This window comes from Chrysochloris asiatica, unplaced genomic scaffold (assembly GCF_000296735.1).
Source record: "Chrysochloris asiatica unplaced genomic scaffold, ChrAsi1.0 scaffold00103, whole genome shotgun sequence".
Lineage (NCBI taxonomy): Eukaryota > Metazoa > Chordata > Mammalia > Afrosoricida > Chrysochloridae > Chrysochloris > Chrysochloris asiatica.
This window is the reverse complement of record NW_006408621.1, coordinates 4,280,698-4,307,086: the sequence shown is the minus strand read 5'-3', so window position 1 is coordinate 4,307,086 and position 26,389 is coordinate 4,280,698. Positions and strand designations below refer to the sequence as shown.

Below are 26,389 nucleotides of genomic sequence, written 5' to 3'. Positions count from 1 at the left end.
AATTCAGTCTTTTTTTTATCACTAAATTCACTTTGATTTGATAAATACTAATTGTTGTCATGATCTTCTGCAAAGGTTTAAATAAGGGAAAGCAATGAACATTCAACTCAAATGCCTGTAACATTCTAAACTTACTTCCAATAGGTATCAGTGTATTTTCTTTCATTGTAATCTATTTTGTGTTTGATACATTTCCATATAGTCTTCAGGTTTGTCCATGTTAACCCCTTTCCTGTATTCTTTGCGTTCCACTATGTTCAAGGGCATGGTTTCTTTGTTCGTCTCCTACTGCTGCAGGGTTTGGTTGTCTCTTTGATAGATATATTGTTGTTGTTGTTGTTAAGTGCCCTTGAGTCGATTCCAACCCATAGCGACCCTGTAGAGGGTTTCCAAGGAGCAGCTGGTGAGCCTGAACCACCGACCTTGCAGTTCAAATGACTTTGCAGTCTGACACATTAGCCCACAGCGCCACATGTAAATGAGAAAACAAATCTCTATTTGTTTATAGAAATATCTCTATTTCTATATCTATCAATTAATTTTTATCTTATGACTCATTATGATACTTTTTATAGCTTTTTCTTCTTTCTTTTAGACTGTTTTCTTGGGGGCATAAGATTCTCAAAAATTCAATGACTGTCTTCTTTGACTTATACACTTTACTATATATGGCCAGGTGGCTGTATTTTGGGGAGATACCAATAAAGTCAGTTACTTTCTCTCTCTTTTGCTTTTAGTTTCCCCAATTGCATAACAAGACTAATCAATGTCTGTGACTTTTTTAAAGTATATGGGCACTGGTAAAAGTTAAAATAACATTCAGGAGTTGCTTTGAGGATAACTTGCTGCTCATAGGCTATCATGTCACCCACCAGTTAATGGTGGGGCTTTGGTATTACAGCCTGCCGTCAATCACTGGGGCGTGACTACATTTCACGAATGTGGAAAGTGATTGATGTGTTCACGTGATACAACAGATAAAGAAGGGTTCCATTCTGGATGAAAGAGTCCACTGAGAATCTATTATGTGCTGTGCACATATTTTCTTAACAGTCCTGAGAGGGAAGATGGTACCTCTGTTTTATAGATGAGGGAATTATAATTCAGAGAAATTCATGAACTTGCTCAAGAGCAGACAATAAACAGAGCTGCAATGAAAGTGGAGGTCTGTTTGGCTCCCAAATAGACACTATTTTCCACTCTAACACAATAATTGTCTGCAAATAGGTGATGGGTCTGTAAAGGAAGTTTAAGCATGTTCTATAAGGACTCTGCTTATTGTCTTTGCAGAAACTGACTAAAGATAGACAATGTTAAGTGATGTCCAACTCTTTCTTTGTAACAGATAACGAACCAAACCAAATCCCAGGGCCCAAGAGGACTTTGTCGCCAACTCGTGCAGCCGAGCCAAGTCGAGGAGAAGATCCAAAGCAGGGACCTCAAGAACTCCAGGAAAAGAAACTCCAGGTGCTTGAGGAGAAGGTTCTCCGACTCACAAGGACAGTCCTTGACCTTCAGTCTTCTATAGCTGGAGTGAATGAAAACCTCAAACATGCCACCCAGGATGATGCCAGTAAAACACTGGTATCGTGGCTCAGCAACCTGCACCCCCACCCATCACCTGACAGTGCTGTTGGTGGAGACCCAGCAATAGTCCAATTTCCTGACAGTAGCAACCAAGAATCTGGCATGAAGGACATTCAGTCTGAATTGGCTGAAGTCAAAGACACTCTAAAGACCAAGAGTGACAAGCTGGAAGAACTGGATGGGAAAGTGAAGGGTTATGAAGGGCAGCTCAAACAACTCCAGGAGGCTGCCCAAGGCCCTACAGTAACCATGACGACCAACGAACTCTACCAAGCATATGTGGATAATAAGATTGATGCCCTGAGAGAGGAACTAATCGAGGGAATGGACAGAAAGATGGCTGATTTGAAGAACTCGTGTGAGTACAAGCTGGTTGGTCTCCAGCAGCAGTGTGACGACTATGGGAGCAGCTACCTGGGTGTGATAGAGCTCATAGGGGAGAAGGAAACCAACCTGAGAAAAGAAATAAATGAACTTCGAGCCCAGCTGCAGAATCCTTCAGGGCACACAAACTGCTGCAATAGCGAAAAGAATGGTGACTTTGGTCAACAGATCAAGATATTAGACCAGAAAATTGAAAGAGTTGCTGAAGCTACCAGAATGTTGAATGGGCGACTGGACAATGAATTTGACCACCTCATGGTGCCAGAACCAGAGATGGACTTTGATGCAAGATGGAATGAGCTAGATGCCAGGATCAATGTGACAGAGAAGAACGCAGAAGAACATTGCTTTTACATTGAGGAAACCCTCCGGGGGACCATTAATGGAGAGGTAGATGAATTGAAGCAACTTCTGGACCAGAAAATACACTCTCTGGAAGACCGTCTGGGGAGCGCTCTTCTGGAGCTTGCCAACAGCACTGATACGGAATTCACTCTCTCAGGCTCAGCAATACCAGGTGTGTCCAGATCAGGGAATGAACAGGTCATGACTGAATTAAACCACTTGAAGGATAAAGTTCAAGTTGTTGAGGATATTTGCCTACAAAACTTCCAAGGAGAGCCTCATGGGACAGAAGGTATTTTGCCACATGGGGAAGGTGACACAGTGGGTGATGACAGTTCAAAGCTTTTGAAATCTCTAAATGACACAATGCACAGGAAGTTTCAGGAAACTGAACGCAGTATCCAGAAACTTCAACAGGACTTTAGTTTCCTTTATTCTCAACTAAATCACACAGAAAATGATGTGGATCTTCTTCAGGATGAGATGAATAATTGTCGAAGAGGTACAAATGCTGAAGAGGGTGGTTTTACTCAGGGGGGCGAGCAAAAAAGGACAGGTGAGACGTTCCCATTTCCACAGGTTCCCGAGATGCATTGCTGCAGTCTACTGGAGGAGAAGTTGCAGAGGCTACAGAGCCAGGTCCTTACTGACCTGGACACTTGTAAAGAGAACACACAAGGTGTCCAGACGGAGGTCTCTCTGGTTGAGGGCAGGGTGTCTCAGATGGAGAAAACATGCAGTAAACTAGATTCCATCTCAGGAAGTCTTCACAGGATCAAGGAAGGGCTCAACAAGCATGTGAGTAGTCTGTGGAACTGCATCAGGCAGATGAATGGGACACTCCACTTGCATTCCAGAGACATTTCTGGCTTGAAGAATTCTGTCCAGCAGTTCTACAGCCACGTTTTCCAGATTTCTACTGACCTGCAAGATCTGGTCAAATTTCAACCACCAGCAAGTAAGTGGACCTTTACTATTCCATGTCTTGTATTTGTTTGCAGCATGTGGCAGTATTCTGCTAGATTTTGGACAGTTTGTGGAGTTTGCTAAACTTCATCAATACCACCCAAGATGTGGTCTGTGGATTGTGCCAATTCATGAATTGTTGCTGGGTAACAATGAGATAAATACTAACATCGAAAGTGAGCATTTATTTAGAAATCTTTCAAATAATTTAGGGGAGTAGTGCTTTGGTTCTTTAGGATAAGCACTGGATTGCAAACCACAAAGTTGGTGGTTTGAGCCCAGTAGCTTGTCCTCAGAAAAAAAGATGAGGCTTTCTGCTTTCATAAAGATTTATAGGGTGTGCAAATGGTTAATATGATTGCCTTCTATCCCAGAGGTTATGGTTCACGACCACCAAAGATGCTTTAGAATAAAGTCTTTGTGTTCTACTTCCAAAAAAACAGCCATTAAAACTCTATGGTGCACAGTTCTATGCTGACACACAGGGAGTCTCCAATGAGCTGGAACTCACTCAACATCAACTGGTTTTGAAATAATTTGACATCACTACAGCATTCAAGTACATGATCTGTGCATTTTTCAAAAGTATTAGTCAATAATGGATTGACAGTGAAAAAGGAAATCTGGTCCTTTGTTGCCAATAGATTGAAAAATACTAATCTATTGCATCATATGGAGTCGTGGTATGACGCTGTGGGTTAACGTGCTAGACTGAAAAGCCATTTGAACGGCAAGGTTGGCAGTTCAAGCTCACCAGCTGCTCCTCAGAAGCCCTGTACAGGGTCACTATGGGTCAGAACCAACTCAATGGCACTTAACAACACCAACTACAATTGCATCATATTGGCGAGCTTCAAATTGGTGTCAAAGTTTTGGCATAATGACTTGGGGCATTGGGTTGTGTGTCCCTTCTTCTACCTGTGGAATCTCTTGTATGCTTATATAGTCACTTATTTACATGTAACCCCTTATTTTTGCATTTTAATTAGGCATCTTCACCTTTGGGCTACCTCGCATTCCCTGAGATCTAGGGCATAGATGATGGTGGATGGAATGTTGTTATATTCCTTTTCAAATTCGGAGACCAAAACAGATTGCCTTCTCGGTAGATTCTGATTTAGGACAAATGCACGTGTGTCAGAGTGAAACTGTGCTCCTTAGCATTTTCAGTGTCTGTTTTTGCAGAAATAGATCACCGGTCTCTTTTTTTAGGCACTTCTAAATGGACTCTAACATCCAATCATTTGGTTAGCAACTGAGTTCATTACTCAGGGATTCCAAGACACATCAGGACCATGGATAAAAGCAGCTTAGGGGCAGTAACTTTATGGTGCCGTGAAGTTCCATGAAGCTTATCAATAGTGCTCCAAATAATGCTTGTTACACATTAGACACTCCACAAACGTTTTTGAATGATGAATGAAATACTTTTGAATAATATGAGTGTATTCAAAACAGCCAATTATTTTTTACTTGGGGGATAAATACATGATCCATGAAGCACAGAGCTTTCCTTATGCCAGATTCTTATTTGCGTTGGAACTGAGATAGCTATTTCTAGCTGCAGGAAAGGAGGTGAGGGGAACACGAAGAGAGATTACATATCGAGCACTTTCGATGTGTCAGGCTCCCTGGGTTGTGCAAATAGTTAATATGCTTGGCTGCTAACTGAAAGATTGGAGGTTCAAGTCCACCCAAAGGTGACCACTTCAGGAACGCATCTTATTTGGCCCCCGGCAGCCTCATGGGAAGGGAGCACTGTGTTCCAAAGTGGACGCATGTCTCTGGTCACACAGGTGGCAGAGCGCTGGAGCAGGAATGGGATTCAGGCTATTGTCTTCCATTCTAGCACCAACTCCCTGGCCTCTCCCAGAGTTGAACTTGGACTTCTTGGGTCTACAAGGAAAGCTATGTGTCCCAAAGGAAGCCTTTCGGACATTTCCTCTCCTTAATTTCCTGTCACCTGTCTTCCTCTTCTCACCTTTGTCACCTCTTATACTTTGTTAAGATCTGATGGCACAGGCCCTTAGCTGTTGAGCTGAGATTCCATGAGCTCACGTGAGCCTGTAGCATTTTACTAGCAGGTCCCAGCTGACACATAAAACCTGAAGGCTAGAGTACGAGAGACAAAAGTGTCCTGGTCTGGATGGGAGTCCTGGGTCAGGTGCCAGTCCTCAAGCGGGCTGGGAGGGTTCATGCAGCCAGGAGGGAAATGCTCTGCATGTCCCCAAGCACTGTGTGCTGATTTTGCAGAGAAGGAGGCCATTCAGACTGAGCAGGGGCCAGAACCAGGTCTTTACCACACCACACTATTTATAGCCCTCCCCTGTCCTTCTTGGGCCCTCTCAGCTTCCTATCTCTGGAATGTTGAGTAAAGGTCACAGATATAGAATGATTATCCTTTGTGAGGACAATGTTGTCTGGACTGTGCCTTACAACAGCACATAAAACCGGCTATTTCCAGTTTACGTGTGACTCCCAGGAGTTTATGTGTGTTAATTCTCGGTTGCACTAGGAATTGGAGGTAAACCCCTTTAAAGAAATATGGCTTCCCAGAGATTATGCTTTTGGAATGAGCTCGTTGTTGTGAATGTAGGATGCATGGACTTTCACGGATTGAAAAGAACCCAAAATTAAAAAGCAGAGCATTGCTTATCCTTGCTGAGTCTGGGGGCTAGGGGTTCTAGAGCCTGACTCTCAGAGACCCAGGCAGAAACCATTGGTCAGTTAAAAGGCAACAGAACATTTATTGAACTCCTAGTATGTGTGAGGCACGATCCTTTCCCTTAGAGCATTTTCAACCTCAGCAGTAAAGACACACACATCTCCAGAGAGAATGAGTAAGATGTTATATAAAAGCCCAATGAGTTTATTCCACAAAATCTACCTGAACACCTGCTATGTCTGAGGTAATGGGCTATATATGTGGGCTATGTGGACAGAGTGACAGTTTGGGGGAAGGTAGGAATCTTTGGACATGCAATGTTGGAATTGACTCAGTGGCAACTGGAAACTTATGAAACTGTTTTTCTCGATTTCCCCTTCCCTTCAGCCCCTGTTATTGTTGCTCAGTGTTGTCAACCCAGTTCCGACTCATGTTGTTGTTGTTGTTGTGTGCCATGGAGTCGGAATAGCTACCCTGTATAGGGTTTCCGAGGCTGTAAATCTCTGTGGGAGCAGACAGTCTCCTCTTCCTCCCATGAGGCTGCTGGTGGGCTCAAACCACTGACCTTGTTTACAGTCAAGTGCTTATCCCACTGAGCCACAGTATTTCTCCTTCAATCCCTGTCAACCATCAATCTGCATTCTGTTTCTAGGGATTTGTCTATTTTAGATATTTCATAAAAATCTAATCATATTTGTCCTTCTGTGCCTGACTTATTTCACTCAGCTTACTGAGTCCTGGTGTGGTTTTTTGTGGGATATAAAGCACTGGATTCAAGGTCGGTTTGAATTACAAGGTCGGTGGTTCAAACTCACCAGCCGCTCCTCTAAAACTCTATACAGGGCCATTATGAGTCAGGACCAACTCGACAGCCCTTAACAACAACAATGTGTTCAAAGTTCATCTATGTCATAGCAAGCATCAGAGCTTAAATTCTCTTTATGGCTGAATAATATCCTCGTATGTGTGAATAGACTGCGAATTCTGTATTCATTCATTTGTTGATGGGCATTTGGGATGTTCCAAGTCTTCTCCCCATTAGTGCAGGCATTCTTTCTTGGTGTTTAAAAGGAAGTCTTGAATCTACATGGAAATGTTTAGCTATATTCTTGGACAAAAGGCCCTTCTCTTTCACCTAAGACTCAGCGGGCTGCCCAGCTTCTAAACACTGAAGAAACACGGTATTATCCGATCACTTTCTCGTCTTCCACACAACAAAGTAGGTGTGATGCCTCTTTCTAGACCGGTAAAGACAGACTATATACAACCAAGCAAATACAGATTGCGTTTCATTTAATGATGAATGCCAAGAGCAAAGATGACACAGAGGAAGACAATAGAGAGGGAGCTAGGGGGTATATTTGAGGTGTTTGCTCAGGGAAGATTGCCCAGTGGAGATGATGTTTGAATAGAAACATAAAAGCAATGAGGGAGTGAGCCCTGCAGAGACCTGGGACCAGTCTTCCAGGTGGAGGAAACTCAAGAATGCCAATCTGGGCAAGTATGTGAGCAGGAGGGAGAGCCATAGACAATGAGGTCAAAGAGGGAGTAGGAATCAAATCATGTTGGAGTTTATAGGCTAGAATAAAGGATTTGGGTTTTCAGTATGATGAAAAACTGTTGGAAAATTTCAACAGGAAAGTGCTTATTATACCCCAGGATTGTAATCCCAGCTCCTCCATGTGACTTGGCAAGTATTTATCTACCATATACTTCACTTTCCTCATCTATTAATAATGAAACCTACCTCAGAGTTTCTCTCATTTTTGAATCTTGAAAACATTATGCTGAATGAAAGAAGCCAAACATAAGAGTTAAATACTGAATAATCCACTGCTTTGAAATATCAAGAATAGGTCATTACATAGAGACAGAAAGTATGTTAGTGGTTACCAGAGCCTGGGGGGAGGGTGAATGGGTACGGAGTTTCTAGTTGGGGTGATGGAAAGTTTTGGGGACTAGATAGTGATGAAAATTGTGCAGCATGGTGAATGTAGCTGTCATTGAGTTGCACACTTCTAGGTGTTGAAAATGGCTAATGTTTGTTATATATAAGTTGTTGTTAAGTACCTTGGAGCCAGTTCTGACACATAGTGACCCTGTTTGGGTTTCTGGAGTCCTGGTGTGGCACCATAGGATAAGCACTCGACCTCAAGGTCAGTTTGAACTATGAGGTTGGTGGGTCAAGCTCACCAGTCACTCCCCTGAACCGACTCGAGGGCACTATACAACAACAACATAGGGTTTCTGACGCTGTAAATCTTTGCAAAAGCAGAAAGCCTCATCTTTCTGTTGGGGAGCAGTTGTTGGGCATGAACTTCCAACCTTGTGGCGTACTGAGCCACCATATATTTGTTGTTATTGTTATGTGCCATGGAGTTGGTTCTGACTCATAGCGACCTTGCATAGAAGGTTTCTGAGGCTGTAAACCTAAAGGTTTATATATATAAATAGGAGCAGAAAGCCTCATCTTTCTCCTGTGGAATGGCTGGTAGTTTCAAACTGCTGACCTTGACATTAGCAGCCTGACTTGTAGCCACTACGCTCCCAGGGCTCCTTTTGTTGTCAGTCACCATCAAATTGTTTCCTATTCATGGCACCCCCTTGTGTCCAGACTACACTGCTCCATAGGGGTTCAAGGCGGGACCTTTCATAAGCAGATCCCCAAGCCTTTTGGCTGGTAGTCAAGTCCTTAACTGTTCTTGCCACCCCAAATAAACCCTTTGCTCCCCAATAAAATAGATGTTGATATGAAGACTAGTGCTTTCAGGTAGCGGAATAGTAAGCAGTGCCTGACGCTTGGTCACCATTCAATAAGCAGAGAATTGAGGGGCTCACTCGTGAAACCAGCAGACACCGGGAGGGAGCAGGCCCTCATGCTGGACTCCTGGGCTCTTCTGTGGGATGTTATATATATACAGCCAAACCCCAAAACCCAACCCTGTTGTCCCTGAGTCAATTCCAAATCATAGCAACCCTACAGGACAGAACAGAACTGCCCCTTAGGGCTTCCAAGGCTGAGCATCTTTACAGAAGCAAACCACACATCTTTCTCCTGTGGAATGATTGGTGGGCTCAAATCTTACAATTAGCAATTGAGCACTTAACCACTGTGCCACCAGAGAACAACTTTTCTTATAAATTAAAAAATGGAAGCCTCTAGTTGTTGTTGTTGTTAGTGGTCATTGAGTTGGCTCCACCTCATGGCAACCCCACACCTAAGGGAACCGGATGTTGCCTGGACCCGCTCCACTCCAGGATTAGCTGTGGATAGGACCACTGTGGTCCACTGAGTTTTCATTGGCCAGTTTTCAGAAGTAAATTTCCAGGTCTTTCTTAGTCTGGAAGCTCCGTGCTGAAACCTGTTCAGCATCCTAGCAATATACAAGCCCCCGTGACAGTTGGGTTGGGGCTCACATGAGGTCTGGTAGCATGTATGAAAGCCTAGAAATCTCCCTTCTTTTGAATTCAGTACGTTAGTGATCTGAAGCTCCTTATTCATGAATACTTTTGGTTCTAAATGAAAAGGAGGTTCTTGAGTCCCTTTGTCTGTCCAGTGTGGTTATGGATGTACTCAGTCCTGGTTTCCCAAGATGGGAGGAGGCACTGGCCCTTCCAAACCTTACTACCAGGCACCCTCTTCCTTTCTGTTTGCCAGCGGTCCAGTCCATCTGACATGGGATGGTTATGGAGGTTACCTGTCTTGTTGATGGGCTCCACAAGAGGGTGGGTCTCAGCAGCTTCACGTCTGCACCCCCGTAACGCCCCCCCGCCCCCCATGACCAGTAGAGTCTCTCTCTGCCTAGGACCCAAGCCCATCCTGGAGAAATATGAGTTTCATTAACTGTGCCTAAGAGGACTGTAGCTGCTAGCAGCCCCATCTCCTGAGCTCATGGTCACCAAGGCTGTCCCACATTGATGCTGAGCTAGCCCACATCGATGCTGAGCTAGCTGCTGAGCTAGCAGCGTTCGTTTCCTCTGTACCTCACTGTTGGGAGAGTGGGAAGGGCTTGTGTTAAGGACTCTGTAGAAGGGTGGACAGAGGAAAGTCTCCATGCATCAGGGAAAAGCTCTTTTCTGATGTAATGGTTCCGAGAAGGGACAAGCTTGCTGATGTGTCACACTATTGTTTCATCAGAGTCTAGCGACAACAGTATCACTTCCATTTTCAGCTCACTTACGCTTTTCTGCTCGTGTCTCAGGATAATTCTTCATCATACTTAAATTATACTAATAGCAAAATCTCTTTTAGGAGCATTCAAGATTTAAGAATACTATTTTTACCAAGTTGCTTCATTTATGCGGTGCTGTAAGAATGAAGGGACACAGACTACTCAAATAACAATGGAATTATGCAGCCTGGGCTGGAGTAGGGTGGCCCAGTGCCAACAGTATTATGGCTTTGGCCCTTACCTTGAAATTGGCTAATTTGGAACAGTTTAGGTTCAAGACAACACAATGGACTTAGATTTTTTTTCATAAATCTATAAAGGCTAAAGAAACTGCCTAAATTCAGACAATTCTGAACTGAGAATTCAAATCCTTTTACCCCGTGGCATGCTCAGTTAGTGTTAGCAGCAATTGCTGTACTCCATCAAAAGGAGCCTTTCTCAAGCTGCTTGCAAGAATTCTCTCAGAGCTTTGCTGTTGTGAAGCACCGAGTCAGTTCTAATTCATAGCGATCCTGTATAGGGTTTTGGAGGAATGGCTGGTGGGTTTGAACTGCTGACCATGAGGTTAGCAGTCCAGTGCTTAAACTACAACACCAGCTGACATGTGGTAGAGGTGAGATAAGGCTCAGGAATTTGTAAGAATAAAAATAACCACCCAGCTCTCATCCCAGAACTGAGACCACCATTCAAGTAGATAGAGGCAATGTGGAATGTCACCTTAGAGACAACAGGATAGCAGCCATCCAGAGCAAGTTGTGCCAGAAGGAAGGAGGAGTCATGGCAAGGACCGAGAAGAGAGAGGACAAAATCACCTACTTTGACATGGCAACAGCAATGATTTTTAGAAGTGCCTTTCTTCTGAGTCCTTCTGAGCCTGGAAGCTCTGCTAAAGCTGGTCAGCATCACAGCAACACACACACCTCCATTGACAGACACGTGATGGTTATGTATGAGATTCATTGGCTGGGAATAGAATCCGGGTTTCATGCATGGGAAGGGAGAATTCTACTACTGAACTATCAATGCCCCCTCTGTCTTAGTTACTGTAGCTTTATGGTGGTGGTAGTTATGTGTTGTGGAATCAGTTCTGACTCAGTGACCCTGTATAGGGTTTCCAAGGTTGTAAATTGTTTTTATGCTAAGTTTTATTAGCTAAATATATAAAAGTAAAACATATCTAGTTATATTGATTAGATGAGTCAAACTTTTTGTTTCATCAGGTTCCCATAGTTATGCTTTTAGAATCCAGATAAAAGGAGCAAGAGGGATGGATAACAGGAAAACCATTAAAACTTATACACACACACACACACACACACACATACCAGCTGCTTCTTGGAAACCCTCTAAGGGTCTTTATGAGTTGGAATTGACTTGACGGCATTTAACAACAATATATATGTATATACATAAAAATATAAGGAGCTCTGGTAGCATAGTGGTTATGAATCAGGCTGCGAACCTTAAGGTCAGCAGTTCGAAACTACCAGCCGCTCTGAGGGAGAAAAATGAGGCTTTCTGCTCCCGTAAAGATTTACAGCCTCGGAAACCCTATACAAGGTTGCTATGGGTTGGAACCGACTCGATGGCACTTAACAACAACAACATACAAATATAGGAATAGAGTTATAGATACCTGTGTTGTTCTTGTTAAATGCCAAGGTTGTAAATTTTTACAGGAGCAGAAAGCCTCATCTTTCTCCCATGAAGCCGCTGATAGATTCGAACTACTGACCTTTCGATTAGCAGCCCAACTCATACACTTCCAGGGTTCCTTATTGTTGTCGTTGTTAAGTGCTGTTGAGTCGGTTCTGACTCATAGTGACCCTGTGTAGGGTTTCCAAGGAGCAGCTGATGAGCTTGAACTGCTGATCTTGTAGTTCAAATGGCTTTGCAGTTTGGTGCATTAACCCACAGCAGGGCTCCTTGTAGTAACTCTTAAAATGGGTAGCATAGATCCCCTGTTTCCATTTCCATACACATTTTAGAACCAGCTTGTGAAGTGCAGTAGCAACAACAACAAAGCAAAACACAAAAACACTTAAGTTCCCAAGTGATGCTGATGCTCAGGCAGGTGAAAGCCCCTTTCTCTTGGGGCTCAGGGATCATAAAATTGCCACAGATTGTAATTCACACAATGAAGCTGTTTTAAAATTTAGATGTGTCCTCTAGTTTGTATGCTTCAGAGATTTAGACCAGCATTCCTGTTTAGCCTTATTCTATGGAGTTTGGCTGTGTTCATGTCTTGACTGTTGTTTTCTTGGCGCAACCACCGACGGAGTCTCTGCTGTCCCAGGAAGAGTTGGTGTGGTCCCTGCTGTGATCAGCTTACACTGGGCTCCTTCTCCAAGCCTGAGCTTGTCTCTTCATTCCAGTCAAAGCCAGAAGCAGCATTTAGATGGCCATGTGCTTGACGTAGGACTGTTGTAATGCTTTCCTTTCCTAAGAACACATTCCCTGTTGATTATCTTCTCAGCCCTGAGCATCCTTTGGAAAGTCTTTCAAACCCTGAGGCCACTGACCTCATGGTCAGCTCTCTGATCAGCAAGGCCCTTCTCCTTCATGCAGTGAAGGTTAGCAGCGGTGTCCTCAGAGAAGCCCCTGCCTGCCAGGTCACCACCAGAGTCCTGTCTCTGAATTTCCTGATGATTCTGGTATTTCTCCTTCTGCGACCAGTGATGCTGGGCCATTTCCTAAAGACTTGAACTCTGCCCTCGGCCTGTGAGGGCCAGCTTACCTCCACCTCTTCGCTAGGTCTCCACATGCCAGCCTTTGGATGGATTTTCTTTTAGTCTTTAAAATGCTTTTACAGTTTCAGTGTTTGGTCTGTAGGACCACCCTTCAGATGATTTTCTCTTTAGCTACATCTCACAAATTGTACTTTAAGGCTACTGTCAAGTTTTTGACAATTAGTGGGGTACCATCTTGTCTGTGTGGCCAGCAGGAAGGCACTGCAAGAGTGGAGCCCACAGAATGATCGGCGTGTTAGGAGGGTTCTCCCACAGCCAGGCCTCAGACACAGGCCCTTGTTTCTAAGGTCAGCACCAACGCACCACCTCGTAGCCAGGTGCATACTGTTATTGCTGTTGGCAACCCCATGAGGAACAGAACAAAATGCTACCAAGGTTGGTTTGAACTGCAAGGTTGGTGGTTCAAATCCACCAGCCGCTCCTCAGAAACCCTATACAGCATTGCTATGGATCAGAACTGACTTGGCACCACTTCACAGTAAACAACAACAATGTGATGGTTGGAACTGTGGTTGCCGTGGCAGGGCCAGACCAAATGATTTTGAGCAGGTTAATTCGCTGGACTTCAAGGTCAGTTTGACCTTCAAGATTGGTGGTTCAAGCTCACCAGCTGCTCCTCAGAAACCCTATACAAGGTCACTATGGGTTGGAACGGACTCAACGGGACTTATGAACAGCAATCACAACATCTGGCCCTTGGGCCGGATGTTCTCCACCCTTGTGTTAATCAGTGGGAAGATACGCATTTTTAGCACTGTGTCTTATGAGTTACTGGGATTTTCTTCGAACAGTCTTTGTTTCAATAAGAACTTTAAAAGGAAAGCGAGTAGCGTTTAATGTTTATTTGGTGTCAGGAGGGGACCTACCTGATGCTTCCAGTGACATTGCCCAGGTAGACAGTCACGACGGGGCTGTGCAACAGGTCCTAGGACCGAGAACAAGCAGACACGTCCCCGACCTGCTCTTTACTGTTCCTCAGGCATTAAGACACCCTGGTGAGCAACACTTGGCGCATGTGAAGCTCAGTTCAATTGGTCACTCTCTGAATTAGAAACATATGTTCAGTTCAGAAAGCAGTCGATTGCCAGAGACTTCATTCCAGAATGAACACTGTGCTGTAGTGTTATTTATAGTTTGTAATAAATGTTTGAAACCGGGTGTTACGGAGGAGCATGGGCTGGGAGAGGCAAGGAGGGGAGGCAGGAATCATCTGTCAGATGCAGCTTTTTCCTTATTGTCTTGGACGTCTTGGCTGTTGTGGGCATGCAATTCTCACAAACTCCCCACAGAGATTAGTTGAGGATACAATATACAGGCCTGGAGTCCTGTGCGGCATTGTAGCATAAGCACTGGGCTGCAAGGTTGGTTTGAATCAAAAGGTTGGTGGTTCAAACTCACCAGATGCTCCTCAGAAACCCTATACAGGTTCACTATGAGTCAGAACGAATGCAACAGAACTTAACAACAATATGGAGTCCTGGTGTGGCACTGTAGGATAAGCATACCATAAAATCAATGGTTCAAACCACCAGCCACTTCTTGGAAACCCTATGCAGGGTCTCTATGAGTTGAACTGACTTCATGGCACTTAACCACCACCACCACAACAGTATACAAGAGTAAGGAAAAAGAATATGGCTATGAAGTAATAGAAACCTTTATTACTCAAAAATATCAAAATGTGAAGTCATTGTTTGATGTAATCTCCATCTAGGTCTATACACTTCTGAAAGTGGTGTTTCCATTTCTCTACCCCTTCTCCCACAAATTGTGCACTTTTTGATTTACACTGTGTCAAAGCAGTAGGTTTGGCATCATCAGAAAGCTCAAATCATGTTTCTTTGAAATGGTCTTCGAGTTTGGGGAGCAAAAAGAAGTCTGAACACGATCAGGGCTGGAAGGTGGGTATGGTAAGGTAACAAAATTCTCATAATACAACTCCTGCTACCCTTGAAGAATGAGCAGCTGCTTCATCGTGGTGTAAAAAATCTCCTCAGTGCAACTCTCCTGACTTTTTTCTTCATTGGTGTACTTTTCAGTTTTCTGAAAATTTCTTCCTAGTAAGCCTCCCTGTTTTGTGCCCTTTGAGAAAATCTACCGAGATTATCCCTTTGGAATTCTGAAAACCAGTCCCATTACATTCTGAGCTGACCTGTCTTCAATGTGACTTGTCCAGCAGTTCCCCGAGAAGTCACTGTTTTGATTGGACCTTTGTTTTGAGGGCACCCTAAGGAGACTAAGACAAGTGTGTTCCTGAGAGAACTTGTCTGCTGCATGCATGAACTGTAACCCTAGTAGGAATACTTGCTGACTTACCCTCATCTTACCGTCAGTAGCCAAAACACCCATCAACAAACGAATGGATAAACAAACTGTGGTACATACACACAATGCAGTGCTACTCAGTTAGTTGTTCTTGCTAAGTGCTTTCCAGTTGGTTCTGACTCTTAGCAACCCTGTGTAGGGCTTCTGAGGAGTGGCTGGTGAGTTTGAACTACTGACCTGGTGGTTCAAACCTACCTTGCGGTCCAGGGCAATATCCTACAGCGCCACACCAGGATTCCACTCAGTCAATAGGAGACATGAAATATTAATTCATGTTACATATAGATGGATTCCTGGTGTGGCGCTGTAGGATAAGCACAGGACTGCTAACCACAAGGTAGGCAGTTCAAACCCACCAGCCACTCCTTGGAAACCCTATAGAGGGGGGTTACTGTGAGTTGGAACTGACTCGACAGCACTGAACAGCAGCGACGACATTATGGATGATCTTGAACACATTATGCTGAGTGAAATACTCAATCACAAAAGAACAAATATTATATGACCTAATTTATGTAAAAATACAAGAAACAGAAAATGTATAGAGATCAAAGTTTATTAGTAGTATCCAGAAGCAGGAGGAAGAGCAAAAACGGTGGTGAACAGGATGGAAAAAGCATATTCACTAGGGGTGGGATTGTACAGCTGATTATTGTAATTGCTGTCAATAACTTGTACACCTGTAAAACATTGATCAGCAGAAGCTTTGTGATAAATATTTACAAAAATGGCAAAAAAAGAAGAGAAGAGCTGCTGAGGCTGCTTAGGTTAACCAAACTCCTCACAGGATTTGATTCCTTGAATTGGAGGTTTAAGGTCATGGTTTCATGGGACATCCCAGTTAACTGGCCTAATAGCGGATTTAGGACTCTCTTCGACACCCTAATTGGTTGTGTAGTGCCTAGGGTTTTAAAAGTTTGCAAATAGCTATCCAAACACAACATTCGGTTTTTATTCACCTGGAATAACAGGAAGGAGAGGCAGAAGGAGGGTGTGGACTGTGTGGCTAATTGCCTCCATGAACAAGTGCCTCCTTTGCCTCCTTTGCCTCGAGACCAGAAGAATTGGAGAGTGACCATTGCTGACCAAAGATTCCATCGAATTCTGATTTAGAGTGGGGAAATGCAGAACAGAATCTCAAATTCTCATGCTTCTAGACTTTCTGGAGCCATGGAGGGTAGATGAACCCCTGAGACAATCTTTAAAATTTAAACCAATCCTGTGCCCTGAAGTCTTCTTAAAACTTAACATTGTTGTTGTTGTTAGGACCATCAAGTCAGTTCCAACTCCTAGTGACCCTGCGCACAACAGGAGGAAGCACTGCCGATCCTGCGTCAGCCTCTCAATTGTTGTTAGCTTTGAACTCATTGTTACTGCCACTGGGCCAATCTAGCTCATTGCTGGGGTTGTGTGTGTGTGTGTGTGTGTCGGGGGGGGGGTCTTCCTCTTTCTCTGATCCTTCATTTTACCAAGCATGATGTCCTTCTCCAAAGACCGGTTCCTCCAAAGAAAGAGAGATGAAGTCTGACCATCCTTGCGTTTAAGGTGAATTCTGGCTGTACTTCTGCCAGCACAGATGTGTTCTTTTACCAGTCATGGTACTTTCAATATTCTCCAACACCATAATCCAAATGCATTGATTCTTTTGCAGTGTTTCGCATGCATATGAGACCATTGAAAATACCATGGCTTGAGTCAGGTGCACCTTAGTCTTCAAACTGACATCTTTGTTCTTAGTACTTTAAAGAGATCTTGTGCAGCAGATTTGCTTAATGCAAAATGTCACATGATTTTTTTTAATGTTTTATTGTGAATTATATGATAGTTTACATGGGAAAACCTTAGTTTTACATTCATTCTATCGTATATCATTTCATTGCCGCCATGGTTCCAATCCCCTCCATGCACATCAACCAACCAAAGGGTATACCCTGCAAGCCTGCCCCCTACACTACACAACACCCTCCCCCACCCCACACCCAGTCTTCAGCACACAGTCCCTCTCCCTCTCTGGATCTAAAGTCCCCAGCTATTCCATCGCTCCACATCATCATCTCTGCCTCCATCTCAGGAATCGCTGCTTCTCTGGGTAGGGTCCCGTTCTTGGCTCTTCTCCGTTGATGGTCCTAGAGGCCTCCGCTCCTAGACTGGAGAGTTAATCACTCCCTTCCTTGCTATAAAACGTCTACCTTTACATTTCCAACCCTCACAATCAGTCCTGATAACCATTATTCACTATTGTATCACGAGAGACCCATCTGCATTTCATTTCATCAGCTCCACCTAGACAGATTGGATACTACTCACTGGAGATTCTGCCTTCCTCCAGGCCCCCTGGCTCTAAGTTCCCTCTTGAAACTTGTAAGCCAGTCACTTCTTGCCTTTGTAGCCAACCCCCCCTCCCCCCATTTTGGGTAGCCAATGTCCATGTTGCCCATCCCTGTCTACTCTGTGTGTGGAGGGGGTGGGAGTCACATGATTTCTTGACTGCATCTTCCATGAGTGTTTATAATGGATCCAACAAAAATGAAGTTTTTGATGTCTTCAATCTTTTCTCCATTTATCATGAAGCTATTTATTGGTCCAGTTGTGAGGATTTTTGTTTTCTTTACAATGAGGTGTCATCCATACTGAAAGCTATAGTCTTTGATCATCAATAAGTTTCTTAAGTCCTCTTTGCTTTCAGCAAGCAAGATTGTGTCATATCTTAGGTTGTTAATGAGTCTTCTTCCAATCCTGATGCTGCGTTCTTCTTCATATAATCCAGTTTCTCGGATTTATTTGCTCAGCATACAGATTGAATAACCCTGGCACACACCTTTCCTGATTTAAACCATTCAGGATCCTCTTGTTCTGTTCTAACAACTGTCTCTTGGTTTATGTACAGATTCTTCATGAGCACAGTTAAGTGTTCTGGAGTGCCCACTCTTCACAATGTTGTCCATAGTTTGTTATTATCAAAACCGAACATAGTTTAGCTTAATAAGGAAAAAAAGTCTGCCTTGAGCATTATGCTTTTTTAAGATCTACCCACATGAGATCAAATTGACAACAACAACCCAAAAGATTAGACAGGAACCTTAGGAGATAGTGAGTTTGTTAATGATGGAGAATCAACTCAGAGAATGAGGATGAAAATGGTCGTGCAACTCAAAGGTCATAATCCATGTCACTGAATTGCTAAATGGTACATATAGAAACTGTTGAATTGGTGTATGTTTTGCTGTGTATCTTTTCAACAACATAAAATTAAAATTGGAAGGAAATCAAAGAAACAAAGTCTATGTAGGAAACAACCTCTCTTTGAGGTTTGGCTAGGAACCTGGTTTTGTAATGAAGGTGAAGTTTCTGTTTAATCTATTATGTTTACATTAAGTCATTTTCTTTCTTTTCTTTTACCTGCAGTGATTTTTGTTTTGTTTCAATGAAACTAGACAGTTGTTGAAACTGCAATCACTGATTTTTAGCATTGAACCTTGGGGTTCAGTGCACGGCTGAGTGAGAAGGTGGGCCATGTTTCACTGGGAGAATGGTGGTTGAATCAGTATTGGTTATTTTTAGATGTCTTGTGCCCATTCAGGAAAGGCTTTCTGGAAGGTTAGTTCCAGGAACATATTCAGAGGAGGAAAGGGTGGCAGCTTCCTGCTGTATCATGGCTGCTGTTCCAAGAAGGCAGGGAAATGTGAATCAGGAGGGTTCTCCACGGGAAATTCCCCCATGGGTGGCTTGGGGGCTGTGGCAGGAGGAATTGGCATTGTTGTCCCTTTGAGACCTTGAGCTCCCATGGCTTGTGTTACTTAGCATTCTCCTTCACAGCCAGTTTGTAAGAGGACAGTGGCCCCTGAAACTAGCTTACTTTAGAAACTACATGAAAATCAGTGGCACCAGGTTCCTTTTGTCCTACATCTGTGGCATCATTGTGCAGTGACATCAGGACATATTTTTTGGGTGCTAGCACCAAGAAGGATGCTGTTTCGGAGAGTTCTGCCGTGTATGTAGAAAGAGAAGCTGAAACTGTCCTCTCCTGGATCCCATTGACCTTTCAGCAGCTCTTGCCTGGGCTTGCTCACTGGTGCCTGGAGGGGGCGACACGAAGCGATTCCTGGTCTGCAGAGTTTGTCACAAGAGCACAGGGACGGGAGCCTCGTCAAGGTGGCACAGAAGGCACCTGTGACTGCTCAGTCAGTTCTGAAAATTATAACCCTGTGTTTTTCTTTTTACTTTCCCAATGCGCAGCGGAGGAGCCCTCAGAAGTTCCCCAGTTGCCGCCCCGAGGGAAGGGCCCGCAGGTGCCCAGCAGGCTGCCCGAGGACACCACTGAGCCAACTCATCCGAAGCTGACTCCCACCCCGCTACCAAGCCCCAGTGGCCCACCGTCTTCCGAGGACCCAGGACAGCGCCCCGTGCTGCCCAAGAGGCCCCTGTTGCCGCAGCCCCCCAAAGGGATGCTGCCCCCACCAGCGTGGCCTGGCTGGACAGGTCTGCCCGTGCTGCCTGGGTCTACGGGAGTCATCATGGAGACTGGAGAGGCTGGGCCTCCGGGCCGAATGGGCGTATCTGGCAGGGGCCTGCCCCAAGGGGTTGATGGTCAAATGGGACAGGCGGCCATCCCCAGCTCTGAAGGCTACGCAGGTGCACCAGGTAAGCCCGATACACCCTCAGCTGGGCTCATCTGAGCCTAGGGCCGCTGAAGCGCCCTGGTGACTTGGATGTCAGGTGTGTGCCTACACGGATGTGGAGACCACAGACTACTTCCACCTGAGCACCAGGGGATCTGCTGCAGATGGGTTCTGGTCCAGGATCTGACTTTCAGTTGAACAAATTCCAAAAATTAGCTTTCCCAAAGGTGTTAAGATCCTGAGGGACCAAGTCCTGCTAATTAAACACTCCAAGGCTGGGGCACACCAGGGGCAGTGCAATAGCTCCCACTGGGTTAGAGCACCCTGCCACATGGGCAGCCCATTTGTTCTCCAGGCAAAAAGGAGTCCTTGGGAAGCCACATGTGTTTGGGGAGCTTGTTTAGTAGCAAAGATAGGCAGCTCATCAGAGCAGTTAGGCAGGAGGTTGCTGGTTCAATTCCCAGTACATCATTCACAAGCTTTGTGACCTCAAGTCACTTCCTAAGCTTCCTCTTTAAGGTTCAGTTTCTTCAACTGCAAAATTAGAATAATAATAGTATCTCTCCGTTAGATATAGTATTCTCTGTGAGAATGAAGCAAGAAAAGCTTACTTTAGTACTTGGCTAAGAAGCGCTCAATGCAAGTTGTGAATGTCAGCATCATGTAATGATGGTGATGTGATGGTGATGGTGGTGATGGTGGTGATGTGTTAGTATAGTAGTATGATGGCGATGGTGGTGGTTTGGTGTGAAGGTGGTGGTGTAGTGGTATGGTGGTGGTATGGTTATGGTGGTGGTAGTATGGTGGTGATGATGGTGGTAATGGTGGTGATGGTGTTTGAGATGGTGGTGATGGTAGTGGTGTGGTGGTCTGGTGATGGTGGTGGTTTGGTGGTGGTAGTGGAGGTGGTGGAGTTAGTGGTGTCTGAGCAAAGAAAGTAGGAAGAAGGAAAAAAGAGTAAGCATGGGATTCCCAGTATGTGCCAGGTACTGAACCAAGGACACTGTGGAAAGTCATATTAATTCTATTTTACTGATGAGGAAACTAAACCTCAGGAAGCAGTCACATAAACAGATGGCTTGTTTGGGTCAGGTCGTGTTTACTGCCCTAGGAGAGTATACACCAATCCCTCTGAATCAGCTCAGTTTCTGACAGGGCTGGGGTTGGCGATCAGTGATGACCTGGTGCACCCATAACCCTAAGCAGCAAAGCTAAGATGAGAAGAGGCATGATTTCTTTTAGCACCTCCCTTTTCTCTGTTCCTTCTTGGTCACAGTGATCATCACGCCCCCTTAAGCAGGTATGCCACCTTTCCTAAGACATCAGCATGTCTTCTCTCCATCCCACGTGCCCTGGATGCCTCTACTCTGTTGAGCTATGTGGTCATTTGCTTATTCCTTCCCTTGGAAAACACCACATTAAGCCTAACTGGGGAGGCAAAGCTTGTGGACAGATGATGCTCCTGTGCTTGTTGGCTGATCTGCATCTCTGGAATGTTCTTCCCTGGTCTGGACCCAGGGCCTCATCCTCCATCTCCTCATAGTCCTCCCCACCCAGGCTGCCCTCAGTGCCCTCTGCTCTAGGGAAGCAGCAGGGACAGGTGGGTGTCTGTGTGTCTGTTTCTGGGAAGGCAGCTCCGAGTGGGTGTCCTTGTTGTGTCTATGTCTGTTTCCGTAGTAATGACAACAATTTGAAAACAGAGGAACAGATTAGAAAAGGGGCTCAGAAAAATGACCTGTTGTTTAGGGTTTTGACATTCCATTCTCATTTTGTTTTTCAGGATACCCCAAATCACCTCCTGTAGCTTCTCCGGGTATGTTTGCTGCCTGCCACAGTCCAGGGCCCAGAGGATGGTTCTCCCTATTGGTGTCTGGCCCTCACCTGGATTTCCAGCCTCCTCCATCTGGGCTGTTAGCATGGGGAAGGCTAGGGTCAAACTCTTCCTTGCTCCAGCAGTGGGTTACGTCTCTGCTGATGGCAGGGGGTCAAACCCTCCAGGCATGCTCCCAGTTACAATCAGTCATGCCCAAGACAAGGAATTTCCCTTGGACATCATCCCAGCTCATTGCCAGCTTTGGCCCTGACACATTTCCTGGGGTCCAGGTTTTATTGGTTTATAAATAAGTAAGCAAGGAGCTCTGGTAGCTTAATGGTTACAAGTTCTTCTGCTAATTTCACAGTGAGCAGTTCGAAACTACCAGGGGTTCCATGGTAGAAAGATGAGGCTTTCTATTCTTGTAAAGATTTACAGCATCTGAAACCCTGTACAGGGTTGCCATGAGTTGGAACCGACTCCACGGCACACTACCACCACCACCACCACCGCCGCCATCCACCCCATCCCTTTAACACATCCTCAAACAGGGCTCACATGCACAAAGACTCCTACCCCTCACACACAGCCTCACACACAGAATCTCTCCCTCAGTTTCTCACACACAGCATGCCTCACACACATACATAAGTCAGTCTTTCATACAGAATTTCTCAGTTTCTCACATACATTGTCTCTGTTTTTACACACAGTCTCTCATTCCCACGCACATATACACAATCCATCTTGCAGTCTTTCTCTTTCACATTGTCTGTTTTACACACAGTACCTCAGTCTTACACACACACAATTCCTTCCACCCACAACTCACATACACATACACACAATTTTTGACACACAGTCTAGTTCCCACAGCCTCTCTATTACACACACACACACACACACACACACACACAAGCACCTAGCAGGTGCCTGCCTGATTTCCCAGCTTCCTCAGCTGTCCACTGCTGACCTCTGCACTTGGGTGTGATGAGTATTTTGAGTCCAGTGGCATTATAGCACTTTAGGTGAACTACAATGGTAGGCCTACTACTGGGCACCGGCACAAAGGCCCACTTACAGAAGGTAGCCAGCCAGAACCAGAAGTGAAAGCGGAAGCGGAAGCTAAGCTCCTGTTCAAAAGAACCTATGCAGTCTCACACCTCTCTCTGCTCCAGGGCCCTCGGTGCCTCCTCTGGTGTCCTTTTCGGCTGGGCTTACACAGAAACCTTTTCCCAGTGATGTGGGTGTTGTCCTCTTCAACAAGGTGCTGGTGAATGATGGGGACGTCTATAATCCCAATACTGGTGAGTGTTGGAAGGATGTGGGGCTCTCAGTCTCCTCCTTTCCAAAGCCTTTGACCCAAGTGGAATGTGGGGTCCTCTCATTCTGCTGGGTTTCCTGGCCCTGTGGGATGGGGTGGAGTGGGGGAGCAGTTGGGGGAGCGCGAGCCTTGAGGAGCAGGGTGGGCTCATCCTGCTCATCCCAGTTTTAAGGTTTTAATGAAGATGTGTCCCAGCTCCGCGGGTTGTAGAGTATGTGGGTGCATGAGTGAGAGTACACAGGGACAGACCTCCCGGAACCTCCTGCAATTTCATGCTCTTGTGATGGACAGAGCCTTCAGGAAGGCGGCCACAGGCTGTCCAGAAGGGGCCGAGTTTTGTGTGGGGTCCTCTGCTCTGGGAAAGAATCACTTAGACTGTGTGCTTCCAGCGTCAGCCTGTACCTTCTACTGAATGTGCATCTGAATAGCCCTGGGGCACAGTGTTGGATGGGCTGATCCCCAAATCCTGACCAGTGTGCCTTTCTGTAGGACATGGTAGAACTGCCTCATAGGACTTCCAAAGCTGAAATCTTTATGGGAGCAGACGCCAGGTCTTTTTGCTCACTAGCAGATGTTACTCTCGCTCACCTGGGAGGGGGCTGAGTGCATGGAATTGCAGGCGGATTTCAGGGCCAGGTGCTGCAGAGAAATGATTTTAGTAGGATGGCATTATGCTTCCTTCTCTGCAGAGTTTTCAGCCGTCACCTTCACGTATGTCCCATTTGATCACCACCCTCTTCCCACCATATGGCTACGTCCCACCTATTCTGAAGGCAGTGGGTCTTACATTTTATGGAGCTAAAAATCATCAGTGGAACTTGGAAAAAGCAATCTCCTGGGCTTTGGATGAGAGGGACGCCCAGGAACCTACCTTTTAAACTAGCTCCCTAGAAGTCCTGGGCAGGTGAGGGTCTGTTAAGGGTGCCTTAATATCAGGGCCACCCTCGTTGTCACTGCATGCTGCCTTGGTTTTAGGGACAGCTTGACTGGGTGATCTTTGAAGGTTGGGATGTGACCATGTTTCTTTACCTGCCCTCACCCCCAATCCTACCTCAACTATACTCTTACGTGGAAGCAGGTACTCAGTAAATTATGAGTGAACTGGTGAGAGGCTTCACCACCTGCAGACCCTGTGCCCGGAAAGCTCTGGCTGTTTGTCTTTGGAATCCGGGTGCCTCTGGAGAGCACCCCGCAGTTTTGATTAGTTATCATTAAAAGCTGGGTGGTCTGGCCTATTCAGATTGATTTCTCAGGGCAGATTGAAGACCCAGGTCCTTTGGGCCTCCCTGTTATCCCAGCTCCTGGTTTTTGGTCTGTGGTCAACATTTCAAGTCCCCTCCCAGCATCCGGTGTGGACTCATCTCTTCTTTCTCCCATCATCTCCCACCTCCCCGTTGCCTCCTGCCTTTACAGGCCCAGAACATGAGGATCACTGGCTAAGTGACTACTAGTGCCTGTTTATGGCCATGAATGGATGCCATCTGTATACACTGACCTAGCTCCTCTACATGAAGAGAGCTGGCTTTGGCCTCCTGGGGTTATTTGGCATCTTGTCTTTTCTGGATTGGTCTGGAATGTTGTCTTTATCAGTCCTGCCTGAATTAAAAGGGATGGCACACAACAGTGGAGCTGAGGTTGATAAGCTGGCCTTGGGGTGCTGCGTGAGAATCAGGGAACAGCCTAAGCTCTGGGCATGTTTCTATCTCACTGAACTGCAGGTCCATGTGGGAGCCAGACGCAGCGTGGGGCCCTGTGGCCAGCAAAAAGGAATAGTAGAACACCCCAGCTCCCTTCTCAGCAGTGCTGGAGGCTTTTTCTCAGTGTGCAGAACAGTAATGGGCAAGCTTCCCCAGTAGCGCTGCTACTGTAAATATGCAGGCAAGCCCGGGGCCCAGGGGCTACGCACTTACTTGTTCTCTCAGAATGCTGCCAGGGAGGAACCAGTGAGCACCAGTGCGCAGTGCCAACACACTGGGTTCCGAATCCCTGGTGGGTGTGAGCAGGTGTAGCAGACAGGCTGGACCCCCTGCTTGACCTCACTTGTAAGGCCGGCTGACACATTGCCCTGGCTTGCCCAGGAAGTAAGGGTATCACCAGACAATCCGGGCAAGGACAGAGGGTTTGTGTGTGGTTGTGCAACGTGAGCACTTGTGTCTGTCTTCCTCTCAGGGATCTTCACAGCTCCTTACGAAGGGCGCTACCTGATCACCGCCACCCTCACTCCTGAGAGAGACACCTACGTAGAAGCAGTCCTGTCTGTCTCCAACGCTAGCGTGGCTCAGCTGCACACGGCAGGGTACAAGAGGGAGTTTCTGGAATACCACCGGCCCCAAGGGGCCCTCCACACATGCGGGGGCCCCGGGGCCTTTCACCTCATCGTGCACTTGAAGGCTGGGGATGGCGTCAACATTGTGGTGACTGGGGGCAGGCTGGCTCAGACAGACTTTGATGAGATGTACTCCACATTCAGTGGGGTGTTCTTATACCCTTTCCTTTCCCACCTCTAGATGAGCTGGGGCAAGGGAGGGTAAGGATAGTTGTAAAAACTCGAAGCTTTAATATATTCAGTATGTATGTAATTGGAGCACTGGTCTAGAGTTTTCGTATACATCCCACCCTTTCCCCAAGATGAAGGCCTTACCCATGGTATAGGCCACTGCACCAGATGGGTTCCAGGCAGGCAGCACTGACGCTTGCATCTTTCAGTGGATCCTGCCCTTCTGGAACCTTCCAGCTCCAGCCGAGACGTCAGTAGGAGTCCTACCCAACAGTCCTGTGCTGGACTCGGCGCCACTAGCTCCCCTTGGGCTAGGCCAGGGTGGCATCCTGCTGATGGAGGAGCTGGCTGAGGGCTGGGAGGAGGCTGATGGCTGTCTTTATCTTACACTGTGTGGAGTTTAAACACTGAAGTGCAGGAGTGCTGTGTGCCCCGGCCTGGAGATGGAACTTCACACTTGGGGCTGTTCTGTGACCATGGGGACCCGTCACTGCTCACCCAGCCCTTCCCTGGTGCAGGGAGGGGCGTGCACAGAGACTAAGTTCCTGAAGCTTGTTGGGCTCCTTAAATGACATGTACAACTTATGTGCAAAGACAGGGAGTATCAATAAAGATGGAAAACCACTTGAAGTTACTTTTCTGCAGTGTAGTACCTTATGACTTGCAACAGGAGGCTCCCCATAAATTGGTCACACACTGAGGGCTAAGATTACCTTGAGAAAGGCAGCCTCCTCTGTCTTACAGGGGCCTCCAGACCCAGCGACCCTTTATCCAACAGCACACTGAATCCAGGCTCCAGGCTCACTAGTGGGACTGATCAAATGCCACTGGAGCGCTACTAGTCATGTCCAGGTGAGGCAGTAGTGTACTAGAGTCCCAGGGCAAGATAAGGACAGTATAAATAAGTAAAAGCTTTGGTTTCCTTGGCTCAAATCAACACTA

At 45.9% G+C, this 26,389-nt stretch overlaps 1 protein-coding gene across 1 annotated transcript in view; it reads left to right on the top strand.

Annotated features, from left to right (window-relative positions):
* Positions 1-25,457, top strand: part of EMILIN2 (elastin microfibril interfacer 2) — a 79,127-nt gene extending 53,670 nt beyond the window's left edge. The window contains exons 4-8 of the mRNA XM_006867273.1: positions 1,346-3,274; positions 19,446-19,835; positions 21,594-21,626; positions 22,805-22,933; positions 25,120-25,457. Of these exons, the coding sequence (XP_006867335.1) occupies positions 1,346-3,274; positions 19,446-19,835; positions 21,594-21,626; positions 22,805-22,933; positions 25,120-25,457 (2,819 nt within the window). The remainder of the gene's footprint in view (positions 1-1,345; positions 3,275-19,445; positions 19,836-21,593; positions 21,627-22,804; positions 22,934-25,119) is intronic.
* Positions 25,458-26,389: the final 932 nt, after the last annotated feature.